The 16,809-nt window shown below is 52.3% G+C and overlaps 5 protein-coding genes across 5 annotated transcripts; 2 read left to right on the forward strand and 3 right to left on the reverse strand.

The window, feature by feature from the left end:
• Nucleotides 1–246: 246 nt before the first annotated feature.
• Triagg1_5032 (uncharacterized protein) lies at nucleotides 247–1,393 on the forward strand (the record flags this gene model as incomplete). Its single annotated transcript, XM_062899502.1, has 3 exons — nucleotides 247–273; nucleotides 328–449; nucleotides 523–1,393. The coding sequence occupies 3 exons, from the start codon at nucleotides 247–249 to the stop codon at nucleotides 1,391–1,393; spliced, it is 1,020 nt and encodes a 339-aa protein (XP_062755857.1).
• Nucleotides 1,394–1,654: 261 nt separating this feature from the next.
• Nucleotides 1,655–2,956, reverse strand: Triagg1_5033 (uncharacterized protein; the record flags this gene model as incomplete). Its single annotated transcript, XM_062899503.1, has 2 exons — nucleotides 1,655–1,950; nucleotides 2,014–2,956. 2 exons carry the CDS (start codon nucleotides 2,954–2,956, stop codon nucleotides 1,655–1,657), a joined length of 1,239 nt encoding a protein of 412 aa, XP_062755858.1.
• Nucleotides 2,957–4,368: 1,412 nt separating this feature from the next.
• Nucleotides 4,369–4,731, reverse strand: Triagg1_5034 (uncharacterized protein; the record flags this gene model as incomplete). The annotated part of the gene is made up of 1 exon (XM_062899504.1): nucleotides 4,369–4,731. One exon carries the CDS (start codon nucleotides 4,729–4,731, stop codon nucleotides 4,369–4,371), a length of 363 nt encoding a protein of 120 aa, XP_062755859.1.
• Nucleotides 4,732–7,075: 2,344 nt separating this feature from the next.
• On the reverse strand, nucleotides 7,076–10,921 carry Triagg1_5035 (uncharacterized protein; the record flags this gene model as incomplete). Its single annotated transcript, XM_062899505.1, has 1 exon — nucleotides 7,076–10,921. The coding sequence occupies one exon, from the start codon at nucleotides 10,919–10,921 to the stop codon at nucleotides 7,076–7,078; it is 3,846 nt and encodes a 1,281-aa protein (XP_062755860.1).
• An 880-nt stretch (nucleotides 10,922–11,801) lies between these two features.
• On the forward strand, nucleotides 11,802–16,677 carry Triagg1_5036 (transcriptional regulator family: Fungal Specific TF; the record flags this gene model as incomplete). Its single annotated transcript, XM_062899506.1, has 8 exons — nucleotides 11,802–11,863; nucleotides 12,118–12,158; nucleotides 12,236–12,364; nucleotides 12,426–13,652; nucleotides 13,721–14,296; nucleotides 14,356–14,824; nucleotides 15,126–15,995; nucleotides 16,059–16,677. 8 exons carry the CDS (start codon nucleotides 11,802–11,804, stop codon nucleotides 16,675–16,677), a joined length of 3,993 nt encoding a protein of 1,330 aa, XP_062755861.1.
• Between the last annotated feature and the right edge of the window lie 132 nt (nucleotides 16,678–16,809).

Consider the following 16,809-nt stretch of genomic DNA (forward strand, 5'->3'; position numbering starts at 1 on the left):
TAAATTTTTAGTGGTCACGATATCTGCATGATCTTGTTTACCGTATTTCATCAAACGCCAACACTTATCTACAAGGTACCTGTAATTGAATGCGACGGCCGATGATGATGCAGTTACAGAAGCGGTAGGCGGTATGAGATAAAGTGGACCAGCTTCCGGCAGAATACGGGCTATCAAAATAATTTTGAGACGAGATTTTGACAGGCATATGAGCTGCATACTTCAGTGACGAAAAATACATTCACCATGTCATATCAAGAGCGCGAGGCAAAGGTATCATCTTATGAGTACTTTCAAGGCGATATTCAATTCTAATTGAGCATACAGAAGAGAAAAACTGCCCACAATGGCGGCAACGCTCAGCAGGCGTTTCGCCCCGTCAATCTCCAAGCTTCAGAGGGAAGAGAATGGACTGTCTCTGTAGCATTCCCCAGCAGCACAATCGCGACGTATGTATTCAATCTCCTTCGCTTTGAATCATTCGGGTGCGGAAATACAGACTTACTCACGGAATGCCTCCAGCCTAGCCACGGCCGAACAGCGAATCGCTGTGCCGAGCCGCATCGCCCGCGCCCTCGCCATCTTCTCCATCGACGAAGTCATTGTCTTTGACGACTCCCCGGTCAACACTCGCCCGCACAATACCGATAAGTCTGTCTACACCGGAGATACGGACCCGTGTCACTTCCTGACGCATGTGCTGTCGTATCTGGAAGCGCCGCCGTTTATGCGCAAGGCGCTTTTCCCTCTGCACCCCAACTTGCGATTGACGTCGTCCTTGCCTGGTCTTGATACGCCGCACCACCCGCATATCAAGGAGTCGATGATATACAGAGAAGGAGTTACTATTGCGGGAATGACAAAGTCGAGCGACGGCACGTTGGTGGAAATTGGACTGGATAAGCCTGTCGAGATCAAAGAGGACATTCCTCCCAAGACGAGAGTCACGCTCAAGATTTCAGAAGACGGGTCTGAGTCCGCAGAGTGTGTTCACCCCCATACGCCTCGCACGGAAGCCGGCTTCTACTGGGGCTACACTGTCCGACAGGCAAACTCCCTTTCGGCCGTCTTCACCGAGTCTCCCTACGAAGGCGGATACGACGTCAGCATCGGCACGTCTGAGAGAGGATCCCCCGTGGGTAAGGAGTTTCCATATGGCAAGCGTGTGCAGTTTAACCACGTTCTCATTGTATTTGGTGGCCCACGCGGTATTGAATATGCGGCGATGAATGATGAGGAGCTTGGTGGGATGGGCATCCAGGGTGGGAAAACGAGGGAGTTGTTTGATCACTGGGTTGACGTGATGCCGAATCAAGGGAGCAGAACGATTCGGACTGAGGAGGCCATGTATATTGCGTTGACGGCATTGAAGCGGATATGGGATAACGAGTAATTTAGTTGGAAAGAGCTGATACCCCCTCTATCTTGCTCAGCCATCTTACAGTACTGCATTGTTTGATAGTTATTTTCAGAGGGACGATACTCATATATTAAACCCCTAGGTACATGATAATTCTACAGCATCTATAAGAGCCATTGTTGAAGACTCTCGCTATTTCCATCGTTGAATCGTGAACCCCCTGAAAAGAAATCCATCCTCGCAAAAAACGCCTTGTTCCCAAGCAAATGAGAGTTTCTTCTTTGTATAAACATCTTACTGCGTCTTCGTAGCGTCAAGTGCCACCGCCTTGCCAAGGCCCTCACCCGCAATTGCGGCAGCCTTATCACCAGCTCTCTTTCGGAGAACGTTCTCAATAAACGCCTCGCCGGCCTTGTAGGATGACCGAACAAGAGGTCCACTTGCACAGTAGAGGAAGCCCATGTCGAGAGCGCGCTGGCGCCACATCTCGAACTCATCTGGGGTGACGTACTTTTCGACCTTGAGGTGTCGTTTGGTGGGACGCATGTATTGTCCAAAGGTAACGACGTCAACATTGGCCTTTCGTAGTTCTGTAAACTGTTAGATATCTTGTTTGTATTCTTGGTTTTTCTGATTTGGAATCAGAGACGTACCTCTTAGAGCATCCATGACCTCTTGCTCTTGCTCTCCCAGACCAAGCATAATGCTAGTCTTGGTGATGATGCCCTCGTTGCCCCTCACCTCCTTGACGTGATTCAACACCTTCAAGCTCTGGCGGAACGTGGCCCTGCGATCGCGCACATACGGCGTCAGGCCTTCCACGGTCTCGACATTGTGCGCATATACGTCCAAACCACTCTCCGCCACAATCTTGACCATGTCCAAGTCGCCTCCGAAATCTCCCGTCAGTGCCTCGACGAGCAACGTCGGCTTCTTCTGCTTAATCTTGCGAATTGTCTCCGCAAAGTGTCGGGCGCCTCCATCGATGAGGTCGTCACGGTCCACGCTCGTCAACACCACATATCCAAGGCCCCATCGCGCGAGGGCCTCTGCAGTGTGCTCCGGCTCGTGGGGGTCCAGAGGAGGAGGAGCACGGCTCGTCTTGACGCTGCAGAAGCGGCAGCCGCGAGTGCATGTGTCGCCCATGAGCATGATGGTGGCCGTTGCGGCGTTCTTGTCGGAACCGCCCCAGCACTCGGAGATGTTGGGACACCGCGCCTCCTCGCAGACGGTGTGCAGACCTAGGCCGCGCAGATCGCTCTTGATCTTCTTGTAGTTGTCGTTGCCCGCGGGGATGGACGTCTTGAGCCACTCGGGCAGCCGTGTGATGGTTCTCTTCTTGCCTGCAGGGCCGACTTCGGCCGTCTTGAGAGCGTACGCATCGCTGGGCGACAGGGCCTGCGCGGGAGACGACGTCGCAACAAAGTCGGAGAAGGGCGCAACGGCCTTGTCCTTGAAGTATGTTCGGGGTCGAGAGGTCTTGGGAGCTTCGCTGGCGTCGGGGAGAGTGGCGAAGGATCGGAGGGCGGGAGAAGCGGCCAGAGCCCTTCGCATGGGCGCCTGGACTCGCTGCAGCGATGGAGCTATTGAAGCCATTGTGAATAATGCAGAGTATTGAGGCTGTAGCTTCTGGGTGTGAGGCTCTTCCCGAGAATCCCGCCTGGTGAAGTTGTGGGTGATGAAGATACAGTAGAGATGAATTAGTTGATTAGTGAAGAGCTCTGGAGAGAAAAAGTTGGAGAGCCGATGGGACCCGCACCGTGGCGCCGCAAGCCGGCGACTTGGCCCGGGTGCGCCAATAGGCATTTCTCTTTATTAATCAGTCATGAAGACGCCTTTTTTTAGTCGGCAATTATGACAACTCGACTTTTGATTTCGTAGTCATATGGCGTAATGTTCTTTTCTCTCCCTCTCTTTATGATGGCTGTGCAATCGAGACTGGGCTTTTACTGTCGCTGTGGAATTGGTGGAGCGACTAAATGTGCCGAATAGTGCCCTGAATGCGCCGACATGTTATAGTCAATATCCAGTAGCCGTGTTTGAGGGTTAAAGCATTTCACAGTCGCAACCAAATGATGGCAAACAACACAAAAGTGCAACACGGCAATGTGTATATATTGTAGTTCCTTATTCACACTAACACCAAGCCTCCTCTCCCCAAAACTCCGGCATCCGAATGAAACCCCAGAGGACGTACGCCAAGACTACAAGCCGTCAAGTCGAGAGCAAGAGTGCAGCTGTGCGAGTTCTGCTCAAGCAGTGCATGAGAGACATCACGTCAAACTTCACCGAGCCTCGACCATCTCATCACCAATATATAAAAGGGGTATCACCAACAGAAGCGAAAAAAAAGTACCCGTTCACCCGTGAAATAGAAGTACATCAGCATGCTGAATGCATGCCCATGGTAATCAGATCCAAAGATTTTTGAATGGAAGAATCGCCTAGTGCAAGGTGATGATGGAAACAAGTGGGGGTGAAAAATGTAATTGAATTGAAGTTAACGTCCAGCCAGTGCGCTCGCACACACTGGGTGCTGCTCCCCAGCCATCTGAAGGGACGCCAACTGACCTTTGCTTGAACGGCGAGTCAACTCCAGTTGTGGGAGTGACCAGCAGCCAGCGTCTGCGTCATGAAGGAGTAGGGGCAGCGAGGACAGTAAGGATATCCAAGAAATAAAGCATCAATAGGGGTTGTGAGTTCAGCAGCGCCGTTGGCGCGCGTAAACATGGGCAAAAAGGGTAACATGAGAACAGAATTAGACCGCCAGGCCTTTGTGGACGAAAAAAGAGCCCGTCCCTTTCCAGCGGAAGCACGTTGCCAAGTCGTCGGCGGGTCGTAGATATTCGTAGATTGTCATACAGAAGAATGGGGTTTTTATTTCAAGCTGACAAAGGAAAACGAAGAAACGAGCGAAGAAGTCAAGATGGTTGTCAGTGGATCAAGAAGTAATCCACGTCATCCCTTTTAGAAGTCCATACTCCAAATCTTTGCAAAGCCGCAGAGATTTACATCAAAGCGACCATGATCATGCCGGCAACACCAGCCATAGCGATCTTGCTGGCCTCAAGAGCAACGCCAGCGTTCTGGGGGCCCTTGGTAACGGTAGCGATGGGGGCGCCAGAAGTGGCAACAGTTGTAGGGTGGAAAGCAGTCGAGCTGACAGCAGTGCCGACAGACTGATGGCTGGCTGAGGTAGTAGCAGCGGCAGTGGTGGTGTTGTGAGCAGCGGTGGTGGAAATAGAAGTGACAGTGTGGACCTTCTTGAGAGTGACAGTCTTGGTCAGGATGGTCGTCGACGTCTCAGTGGTGGTGGACTGGGCGAGAGCAAGAGCCGGCAGAGCGGCGACGGCGAACATGGACAACTTCATCTTGATTCTTCGAGGTTTGGTGTTGTTTTGCTGGTGTTTTGTTTTGATGTAGATCTGCGCACAAGCTATCTAAGCGTCGCGAAGAGATGGGTGAAAGTGAAGCGCAAGTATAGCGGTAGAATCAAGCAAGATGGTTGATATCTGCGATGATTTACTCGAAATGTTCGAAATACTGCGAGTGGTTAGCAAATGACGCCCCCCAGAACGACGTGCGTGCTTCTAACCTTGAGATGCGCTGGAGGAAGCGGTTACGGTGCTGTGGTATGTGATTTGTTTGTTATTGCGCGATGCAAATGAGTGTGAGGAGGGTATAACAATGGACAATCGATATCCAAGAGATGCGTTCAAGTGAATGAATGGACAAGACTTTGCCAACGAAGTCTTTTGTTGATGGAGTTTGTGAAACGAGCAGAAACGTTTGAGGAGACGGTGAGGAGAAGGAGAAAGAAAAAGAAGAGAGGAGGCGAAACGAAACGATTTGAGAAAAAACGAGCCCAGCCCAGTTAAGGCGCCATCGCAGGGCGGACTGGCTTGGAGGGCGACTTGATCCAAGACAAGCAGCCAATAGTGCTCTCAAGTGCCACCCAAACAAATATGGGGCCGCCGTGCAGGTAGAGGCGACATGGTGGGCTTGGGGGGGAATGGTGGAATCAGCAGGTAGACACGACCTGGGGTTTAGTCGCGCATGGACGCTGATGAAATTAAGGTGTGTCATGTTTGGTACTTGGTGTAAGGCCGGGCCCCAAATTGTTGCCAGGCTTGTCGCAGAGGCAAAGTTAATGCGGTTGAGGATGCCGCGGTTTCACCTCTTGTTTTTTGTTTGATTCCTTTCAATTCCACGAGTCGAGTCGGTTTCTTCTTTGTTCCATTTCTCGTTCAGTTTCGTATCTTGACCACCCGAGTACTCCACAGCTTCATCTCGCCATGTCCTCCTGAATGAATTGATCACCTCAGCTAGGTATTACAGTCTCATGTCAGTTCTGCCAGCATCGCCATCCCCAGCAAAACGTCGTCCCAGCCCAGCCCAGCCCAACCGCTGCAGCCGCCTCTTCTTGGTCACATTGCCGTCTCCATTCACCCAAATACGGGCTGACAGGGCAGATCTTTTCTCGCTGGAGCACGGCGATCTGCGCTCGACGGTCCAAAGCGAGCCCCTCCTCCGCAATACTCTTCAGAGCAGATCCTGTCCCCCCTGGCTGTGGCTGTCTAGGGGTCCAAGAAGCAGAGAGAAAGAGAAAGCCTGACTCGTCGCGATGTCGTGCCCTTGCTCAAACGTGCTGCATCCTTGTTGCGGCCGATGTTGTATGTACCTCCGCATATAAACCACGACGAGCAAGTACATGCGATGCAGAAGTTGAAGAGGAAAAAAGACCCATCAGGGGTTGTTGCGGCCGCTCCTTTGGTGTGCACCTTAAAATACCTTCATTTCCTGCCGGCAGCTGATTGGTGGGCATTGAGTCTGTTCCTGCATGGTGCCTGGCACTTGTTCTGCTAGCGAGCAAAATTACTGGGCAGAGGCCACGCCGCTAACTTTTTAGTGCAGCGCTTTGACGGTGCCTGAAGAGAGCCTGAAAGAGCCTGAAAGGTGAGGTGATGCAATTCTTGTGAGCTCCATCGCATGCAACTCGGATCCTTGAATGGTCGGGCTGGGTTCAATGAGAATTTTCTTGTTCACCCCGGCTGGAAAATACGAGGCACGTGAACAAAGCACATGCAATCATCCGCTTTTTCTCTTTGTCTTATTCTTTGCTTTGATCTGTTTCGACAAACAACAAGGCAATCCCGCCCTTTTGACTCGTGCTTTCAAGGGCGGCAAACACCATCATGTCGCACCACGTTGCTCTTGAAACTCAGCAGCACGGCTTGGACCTCTTCGCGTACGAGCAAACCACCGACATTCTAGCGTCTTTCGGGCCCCCTCCGAGATCTCGCGTGAAACTATCGACGGCTGGCTTGAGTTGGCGAGTTGCTGTTAGTGCTACAGAGTAATACTGGTACCAACACTAACACGGTAGTAACACTCACTATGCCTCTCCAACTACCTACCCAGCGATCATCGCCAGAGATCTGCGTAGTTTTTCATTTTGTCTTTATTCTGTGGGAAGCAGTAGGTTCAAGTTTGCAGATCGATCTCGTGGCTTTCTTATCTGACTTGGCTGTCGAGCTGAGAATTTATTTCAACAACAAAAAAAAAAAAAAAGTGCAAGCTACTTCCAAAAAGCAAAGAAATTCTATTACACATCTGGCAGATGTCCCAAACCCAGGATCCTACTAATAGTAGCCTTGTCTATCGTGCCATACAAACAACTCAATCCAAAAGAACTATTCGTACATTTTCTTCTGCTCATGCCTCGATTCGTCCCCAAGCACCTCCTCCAGGAGACTCAATCACGACGCTCTCTCCAGCGTTCAGCCGTGTGGTGGCCTTTGCCCCCAGATTGATGACTCTCTTCAGCCCTGTTTTCGCATCGGTAACCTTGATGCTGTTTAGACCAGCCTCGCCGTCGCCGCCGCCCTCCATACCGTAAGGACGACGCGATCTTCTTTCGCTAAGGATAGAGCATTGCACGGGAACGCGGAATTCAATCTCCCTAACGGTTCCGTCGCCGCCTCCGTTGCGTCCCTTTCCTCCCGAGCCTTTGCGTAGCTCGAAGCGCCGCAAGATACACGGATATCTCTTCTCGAAAACCTCGGGGTCGGTGATTCTCGTGTTTGTCATGTGCGTGTGCACACCACTCTGTCCGATCCAGTCGGGCCCGGCGCCAGATCCGCCAGCAATGGTTTCGTAGTAGCCAAAGCCCTCTTTATGCTCCCCTGTGTTGGGATCCTTTCCACCGGTGCCGAATGTGAGGTTATTGCAGCAGCCTTGACTGGCAGCACAGGCGTTGAATGCGCGGAGGACGACATCGGTAACGCGTTGGGACGTCAGCACATTGCCGCCAACAACGGCGAGGCCGTCTCCGGGATTCAGAATGGTGCCTTCCGGGATGACAATCTTGATGGGTGACAGGCAGCCTTGGTTAAGGGGGATGGAAGATGATACGAGACAGCGCAGGCAGTAGATGATGGCAGAATGCGTAATGGCCATGGGGGCGTTTGTGTTGCCCAATACCTGAGGGCCGGTGCCCGTGAAGTCAAAGACGGCAGATCCATCGGGGGAAATGTTGATAGACAGATGGATGGGCGTTCCGTCATCCATGTAATCAGTCGCAACAAGAGGCTGAGAGCCATACTTGGCGCGCGTTTCCTTCAACAGAGCGCGGACGGCGTCTTCTGCAGTGTGCTGGATGGCATACATGTATCTGTGTACAGAAGCCAGGCCGTTCTCTTCAATAAGGCCTTTGATCAGCGAGATGCCCTTTGCGTTGGCTGCGATCTGGGCTTTGAGGTCGGAGATGTTGTCTTGCAGTCTTCGGGTGCCTGAGCAACCTTCGTACTGGGCAGGCTCCTCCAGCAACAGTCTTACAACCTCTGCCTCGTTGAAACGGCCCTCGCTAACAAGCTTGGTAGATTGAATGGCAGCACCTTCCTGCCAGAGTGCTGACGAGGTAGGGGGCATAGAGCCTGGGAGGATACCGCCGATATCAGCATGGTGGCCACGAGAGGCAACATAGAAAGCAAGCTTGTCTCCATCAAAGACGGGTGTGATGACTGTAATGTCGGGGAGATGCGTGCCACCACATGAGGGGTGGTTTGACATGAGCACATCTCCATCACGAAGCTTTCCTTCCCAAAGACGATGCTGGTATTGGACCGCGAACTGCATGGATCCCAGGTGGACGGGCACGTGCGGTGCGTTTGCGACGAGGCCGCCGTCAGGGCTGAAGATGGCACATGAGAAATCAAGACGCTCCTTGATGTTGGTTGATACGGCAGTTCGCCTTAGTGTGCGGCCCATCTGCTCCGCGATGCCCATGAACCTATGGCCAAAGACTGTGAGCTGGATTGGACTAAACTCTTCCTGTTCGCCGCTTGTCTTGGACCCCTTGGTGTTCAGCGCACCGTCAATGACGACGTAGCTGTCCAGGATCGTGGCTGTTGTTCCGGGAGCAACGACAATGGTTTGAGTGTTGTCAATGATGAGTGCAGGACCGGCAATTCGCGATCCCTCTGGAAGCTTTTGAAGTTCATAGATAGGGGTGTCCACACGTCCAACGCCTTCGAAATACACTGGATTTGATCCATCCGCGCTGGGGGAAGGGAGACGGAGGCTCTGAATCTTGATCATCTGGGCAAACGGAGACTTGGTGTGCTTTGAGCCGGTTCCGCCGACAGCTCGGATGCGGATGTCATCCACAATGATATCCTTCTCGGGGAAGTGGAATCCAAAGCTGCGCTTGTGAGCATCTTCAAACTCCCGCTTGAAATCCCAATCTTGGCCCTTGAGGATCATGAGGGAGCTATTTGAGCCCGCGTATCTCATGCTGAGGTAAGAATTGTGCGTGATTTGTTCCACTGAAAATCCCTGGCTCACGAGCGCATCCGTTGCCTGTCGGGCTAGGCCCTCGAGCTGAGATCGGATTTCGCTTTCTGTATTAGAGCTATAGACTATCGCGGCTGGGCGCTGCGTCTCGTGAACGACGTCTGCCAACGAGATGCCGTATGCGGACAAGATGGAAGAGTACTTGTGCATGATGATTCGAGAGATGCCCAGGACGTTGGCCACCGCGCAGGCATGTTGTCCGCCTGCGCCGCCGAAGCAAGCAAGATGGTGGTCAGCGGCATCGTAGCCACGAGCCTCTGTAAGAGCGCGAATAGGTCCCGCCATGCCCTCGTTGGCAACTTTCAGGAATCCGAGGGCCACCTCTTCTGATGAGAACAGGGAGAGTCCAGAGGCTTTTCTGTCCTTGTTGATCTCATTTGTGAGCTCTGCAAACTTGAGCTGGACAGTTTCGCGATTCAACGGCTCGTTCTCTTTGGGGCCGAACACTTTGGGAAAGTATTCCGGTAAGATTCTGCCAAGGAACAGATTTGCATCTGTGATGGTCAATGGGCCGCCTTTGCGGTAACAGGCCGGACCGGGATGAGCAGATGCGGACTCGGGTCCCACGTTGAAGAGGCCGTTTCTCCAGGAGAGGATAGAGCCGCCTCCTGCGGCGACTGTGTGAATGTCGAGCTGCGGGGACTGAATAGAGATGCCGGCTGTGGTGGTTTCGAAGACGTGATCATAGACACCTGCATACCGAGACACGTCTGTCGATGTGCCGCCCATATCGAAGCCAATGATTGGTCGCTTCTCCTCCTCGTCCCACGACGTTTGGGCGTAGCCAACGACGCCGCCCGCAGGACCTGAAAGAATTGCCTTGAGGCCGCTGAATTTGCGGTAATCCGCTAGGCCTCCGTCTGACTGCATAAACTCGATTCTGGTATCTGCAGAAGAGAATCCGCCGCGGAAGTTTGCCTCGATTGAGCTGATGTAATTTCTGATGATGGGAGTGAGGTAGGCGTCTGCAATGGCAGACGTTCCTCGCGGCACCACGTTGATCATGGGCTGGAGCTCTGATGACAATGTGACGGAAAAGCCCATCTCCAACGCGAGCTTGCCGACGAGAAGCTCGTGGTTGGGGTAGGCATATGAGTGGATGAAGACCACGGCGATGGAGCGGAAACCCTGGCTCCATACTTCTGCCAGCTGATTTTGAATCACGCTGAGATCAGGCTCTTGCAGGATCCGAATGGTCTCGCCGGTGACTGCGGCGACGAGCTGTGCATCTTGGGCTGTGGGGGTGGTTTTGACGGAGTCTGGGTCTTCTGTGTAGTCCTCCATGGTGACGCGCTCATCTACTTCGACTACATGGTCGTAGAGAACTTCTGGTCGTGACACCGACAGATCGAAAATCTGCGGCCGCGACTGGTTTCCGATGGCCAAAAGGTCGCGGAAGCCCCTTGTGGTGACGAGGGCAACCTTTTCGCCTTTGCGCTCCAGAAGGGCGTTTGTGGCGACGGTCGTCCCCATGCGGATGGACTCAAAGTGGAAGAGATCGAGGGGCTGGCCTCGCGGCAGCTGCTCTCCCGTCACCAGCTCCAGGATCCTCCGGATGCCTTCTGTTGGGGCATCTTGGTAGTTGGCGGGATCAACGGACAGGAGCTTGAGGATGATGTCGTCTCTGCCGGGGATTGAGGCGTGGACGTCAGTGAATGTGCCGCCTCTGTCGATGGAGACTCGGATGCGGAGAGATTTGATGGCCATGGTTGGGTATATTGGGGTGTTGTGTGGTTGATGGAGTCCAACAGCAGAGCAGCAAGCGGCTAGTCCTTTATATTATCACACACACACACACACACTCTCTCTCTCTCTCTCTCTCTCTTGCCAAGGCGATGACGAGACAAAGATGAAAGCGTGCAACAACACTTTGAAATTGTCTCCATCTCTCTGTTGGATCTCACATTCCATCTCCGCATGTCGGAATCTCCTCCGCGCTCCCCCAGACGCAAGCATCCATGCCCGTTGATTCGCGAGTGCGGAAGTACAAAATCCGGTGGGCAGGCCGGTGTGGGTCCCCGAGATGGAGTCGCAGCCCCGGAATGAATCGCGACAGTTGGTCTAAACCAAGAAGAGGTTAATGTGCTGCAGATGAGGAGTTCTTGTCGGGGTCGATTCCCGACGCAGAATGACGCTGGATTCCCCGAACGCAGGTGACATAATCTTGCCGAACGAAACGAGGCACACACTTTGCCGGGAATCCAGCCCTGTCGACGAGGCTTATCGTTCTTGGCTGTGGTTGTGATACCCGGGACTGCGGCTGAGTGCGGCTGTCTATCTCTGCGTGCGCGAGGGAGTTTTTGGCGTAGGCAGATTTTCCATTTGAATGTCTGCGTCCATCTCGGGATAGAAGCCCGGCGCGTTTCGGAGGCCTTTGCGATCAGCGGGCTCGCGATCAGGCTGAGTGAGGCTCTTATGCTTGAGCGCGCTTGCGGTCTGGAAGAGTCAAATACAGCAAGACGACGGGGGCCTTGTTCTCCTCGATGGCCCACATCTCGCAGGGTTCGTCCGAGTCAAGCAGATTTGCGAGTGGTGATGCTCGTGTTGCAATTTCATAGACGTTTGAAGATTTTGTCATAGTCATACGATGGAAACTCCAGAGGATTCACCTGGGCAAGTTGCGGAGCAGTTTACTTCAAGGCCAGTTGCGTGAGTGGAACTCCTTTCTCGGCATGCATGCTTAGGATATATACTCATTTCACATTCTTCTCATTTAGTTGTTTGAATTGCCGCCAGCGACGCTCATACTGCTCCAAGGAGAAGCCTGCGTGCTCGAGATGTCGTGATTCTCGATTGAAATGCGTTTATGAAGGGGCGCGGAAGATTTTGGTTAACGAATCGTATGCCTAGATGATATTTTTTCATGATTTTTCTCCAAGTCAAGACTAATTCTGGTCAAATAGTTATTTGCGAGAGCTCGAAGCAAAAGCAAAAGCCCTAGACAGTAAGTCCACATATGCCTCTATTTTTTGAGGGGAGCTCTGAACAAGATGAATTTCGTTACTAAGACACTTTATGCAGGCATGCAGCCCGGTGGCTCGACTGCCACGATCCGCCACCGCAGTTCCAATGATGAAGACGACGATTTTGAAGATGAGCAGCCTCTACTTGAGCCTTTTACTCAACTGAGCCTAGACAAGCCCTCCACAAGTGAGTATCCCTCTACGATATTTCATGAGATGAAAATTTCTAATCTCAACTCTTCCTCCAGGTTTCCAAGGCCCTGCATCAGCAGACAACTTCCTTCGCAATGTGAGAAAGCTGTCTGGCTTCCAGGGTGATGATGGGAGTCTCGACTTGGTGAACAATTTCTATGAGCCTGATGCTCTGCCTTCACGGCGACAAGTCGTGTTCAGCATTCGCTCGCGGCTGCCGCCCATTGACATGGCTCGACGGCTCTTTTCAGCACAGTACATGTATATCGGCACCATTTTTGCGTTTACTGATCCGAGGGACTCGTTTGAGCGCTTGCTTGTTGAAGCTTATAGCGGATTACCGGATCCTTCCGACAAGACGGCGTGCTTGGAATACGCCAAGGTGCTCCTGATCCTTGCCTTTGGACAGCTATACTCGGTGAATCAATGGGTCGATTTTCGAGGACCGCCCGGGTTCGATTACTTTAGAGATGCGCTGAATCTGCTTCCCGAGACTCATGAGGAAGGGTCTATTCTTTGCGTTGAGACTTTGGCGCTTGCGGGATACTTCATGCAAAACATGAACCGACGAGATGCTGCGTTTCAGTACATTGGCAAAGCTTTGCGCATGGCCATTTCACTCGGGCTGCATCAAGAAGTGAGCCCTCACTATAGCTCACAGCAGGGCCCGGTTCTAGACAAGGCGGAGAGAGAGCATCGTCGGCGAGTCTGGTGGTCTATCTACAGCTTGGACAGGATTCTGTGCGTCAAGTCCGGTAATCCCATCACTATTCAGGACGAGGACATTGGAGTAGACATGCCCTCGCTGCTCCCAGAAGATGCCGAGTATTGTCCTGCCGTGGTGCTGCGACATTACACCGAGCTGTCTCGCATTCTCGGCCAGATTCACATGACGATATACCGCAGATCCAACAAATCCGCACCAAAATCCGGCAAGAGCCTCATGGCGTCGGTGCAGAGCATCATTTTTTCTCTTTCGAAATGGAATCGCGAGCTGCCCGATGAGCTGCGTTTCGACCCTGCACAGCTGACTTTTAGTCGCGAGAGTGTTGGGGCATTTGCACACTACTATCAGTGCATCAACATGACTGTACGACCGCTGTTATTTCATGTGGTCCAGAAGCGTTTGAAGGCGATTCGAAGCGGCGATGGTCCGGCTGAGAAGGAGCGCGACTGGAAAGAAGGGCTCTCGCAGACGACGGTGAGAGTCATTGACATGTGCATTGGAGCGGCGAAGGATGTTATCAATATGATGGCCATTGTGGCACAACGAGACTTGGTTGGTAAGTTGACGAAATACACATCCCCTTCACTTCTGTCGACTCGGCATTTTCTGACTTGCTGTCTTTAGCAACATATGGCTACATGGACGGGGAGCACATATTTTCCGCCACGATTGTGCTCGTCATGGTATGCACGGCATTTCCTGACAACGCCGCCAACAACTTGGCCATGGCAGCTGGGCTTGGCCTGTTGAGGAACATGGGCGAGCGAGGGAATAGCCATATGGGCGCTCGGTATGAGTTGCTGGCGAACATTTACTCGGGCTCGAGCATTTTCTCTCCCACAGCCCATCAGCAGCAATTCGCCATGATGACGCCTGTTTCTCAAACTGCCACGCCGATGAATGGCAAGGGAACGGTTACGCCGCGCATATCGATGGCTCCATACCCCATCACAGAATACAACACTGCTGTCGTAGGCGGTGGGAATGGACCGTTCACTTTTCCGGCGGTCAATAACGATGCACTGAACGAACCGTTTTATGACGAGAGCGTGAGCACGGGCATGGATTTTGGGCTTTGGGAAGAGGGATTTGCGTATCCGACGATGGATTTAGACCTAGATTTGGCGCAGCGCACATCGACGGTTGGGGGAACTGGCGGGCCAGATATTCGCGAGTGGATGATTGATTTCATGGGGCAGGGTAATTCGGCATGAGATTGACGTTAGACACGAAGAGACGAGAGATGAATTGAATTCCAGTTGCAAAGATATGCCGCTCGATTCCCATCTCCACAGTCTTATCTCCGACCAAGGATCATGTGTTCATCGGAAACCCACAAGAGTTGATATCGAAACGAGGCGCTGCTATCAACTGCTACCTCATCCAACCCTTTACTTCATACTGCTTGCTACCGTACACGAGTAATGTGATAGACATGCAATGCGACATCATGATTGTCACCACATCTCCACTGTCAACGCCATGTTCCCAGACGTCTTTCGTCTTACTGACCGGCTGTCCATCTGCCTATCTCCAACTTCCCCGCACAAAGCTATCCTCTTCTCCTCCTAGTTCTTCACCAGAAACCCAATCGCCACCTCCAGGGGTCGGTGAGGGTCTCCGACCAGCCCCGCAACCTCCACTGTCTTACTCGATTCTGGAGGCTATCAAGCTATCTCGGATGCTGCTATCGGTGAGCCAGCGACGAACTAGGCATGGAGGCTGGAGGTAAGCGATAAGAAATTGGTGCTGGAGATTGTCGAGATGGACCAAGATGTGTGTGGCAGTTTTCTTGCGTGGTCGGATTCGGGCTCCGATTCTGTCTCTGAGGCCACGATTTTGTTTAAATGGGACGTGATGCGACACCACTCCACCTGACAGTTGCATCTGAATGCAGATTCCCCGTGGGGTTTTCATAATTTGATGTTTTTATTGACGCGGGGCTGAAAATTTCGATATAATTAATTCCTCGTTGATCTCGATTTCGTTTCCTTCACTATCTTGAAGTTTAGTTTATGCTTGACTGAAGTCATCCCGTTATAAACATGGCTTCAGAACCAGTCGATGTGAGATACGACGACGACAAGAAGGGTCCGTCTTCCAGCGATGACTTCCCTCGTGATGTTGACGAGTCAGCCTCGTCCATTCCGCTGCTCGACCCTCATGCCGAGAAGCGCCTGTTGTTGAAGCTGGACACTTACTTTGTCCCCATCATCATGCTCGTCTACCTGACTTGTTTCCTCGATCGAAGCAGCATCGGCAACGTCAAGGTTGCCGGCATGCCCCAAGATATCGGCGCCAGCCCGAAGCAGTTCTCGACGGCGGTTTCCATCTTCTATGCGACCTACGTGGTGTTTGAGCCCCCGTGGAGTATCCTGATGAAATGGGTCACGCCACGCATCTTGCTCACGAGCCTCTGCACTGTTTGGTCTCTGACGACAATCTTCTCGGGCTTCATCCACAACGTAGCTGGATTGTATGCCGTGCGACTCATTCTCGGCGCCTGCGAAGCCGGACTCTTCCCTGCGCTGAACCTGTACCTCACGATGGTGTACAAGCGCCACGAGCAAGGCATAAGGGTGTCGTATCTGTTTGTTTGCACGGCGATCTCGGGTGCCTTTGGAGGATTGCTTGCGTTTTGCATTCTCAAGATGGACGGCGTTGCGGGCTATGCGGGTTGGAGATGGGTGTACATCATCGAAGGCATCTTCAGCTTCATCGTTGCGCCGATTATCTGGTTCGGATTGCCCAACGATCCTTCCAACGCCTACTTCCTTAGCGAAGAAGAGAAGGCTATGATGAAGGTTCGTGAGTCACAGCGGGCTCAGTACATGGGTAGCGAGGAGTTCAGCTGGGAGGAGATTCGGATTAGTCTCAAGGACCCGAAGCTATATCTCAGGTAAGGACAGCGTAACATTGCCTTTGGTATCAGCAAGGAACCATACTGACATTCGAACTATAGTGCCGCCATTCAATTCTGTCAGGATATTCTCCTGTACGGCTTCAGCACATTCCTCCCTTCCATCATTGTCAGCATGGGCTACACTTCCATCCAAGCCCAATACCTCAGTATTCCGGTGTTCTTGTTTGGCGGTATATGCTTCATTGCGTTTGCCTATATTTCGGACCGGACTTGTATTCGCGGGCCAATGGTGTTTCTCGCCAACATTCCGGGCATCATCGGCTACATACTTATCCTCTGCCCTACGAGCAACCCCGTCAAGTTCTTTGGCACGTTTCTCTGCGCCGTTGCAGTTTACAACGGCCCTGGATTAAACCTGACGTGGCTCAATGTCAATGTCGCGCCGCATTACCGCCGTGCTACCTCGATTGGAGTGCAGCAAGGTCTTGCAAATACGGCTGGCATTGTCGCAGGACAGATTTACAGGACCGCACCGTTTGTCCTGGGGAATGCCTTCTCTGTGGGCGCGCTGGGAGTTTCGCAGCTGCTTATTGTTGCCAAGTGGTTCTATATCCGGCACCGCAACAGCCAGAAGGAGAAGATTGCCAACGGGGAGATGGAAGACACTCGAAAGGTCCAGACTGGAGACCGGGCTGTTGATTTCAAGTATCACCTGTGATACTATTCGCATCCTAGTCCGATGACAAGCTATGAAGCTTGCATAGCTGAGGGTTGAGGTATACGTATATGCTCTCTAGATAATTTTCGATATGTAAGCAGATGAAATATTTACTAATGATTGTTGACTTTA

This window comes from Trichoderma aggressivum (assembly GCF_033847375.1).
Source record: "Trichoderma aggressivum f. europaeum strain CBS 100526 chromosome Unknown scaffold_017, whole genome shotgun sequence".
Classification (NCBI taxonomy): domain Eukaryota; kingdom Fungi; phylum Ascomycota; class Sordariomycetes; order Hypocreales; family Hypocreaceae; genus Trichoderma; species Trichoderma aggressivum.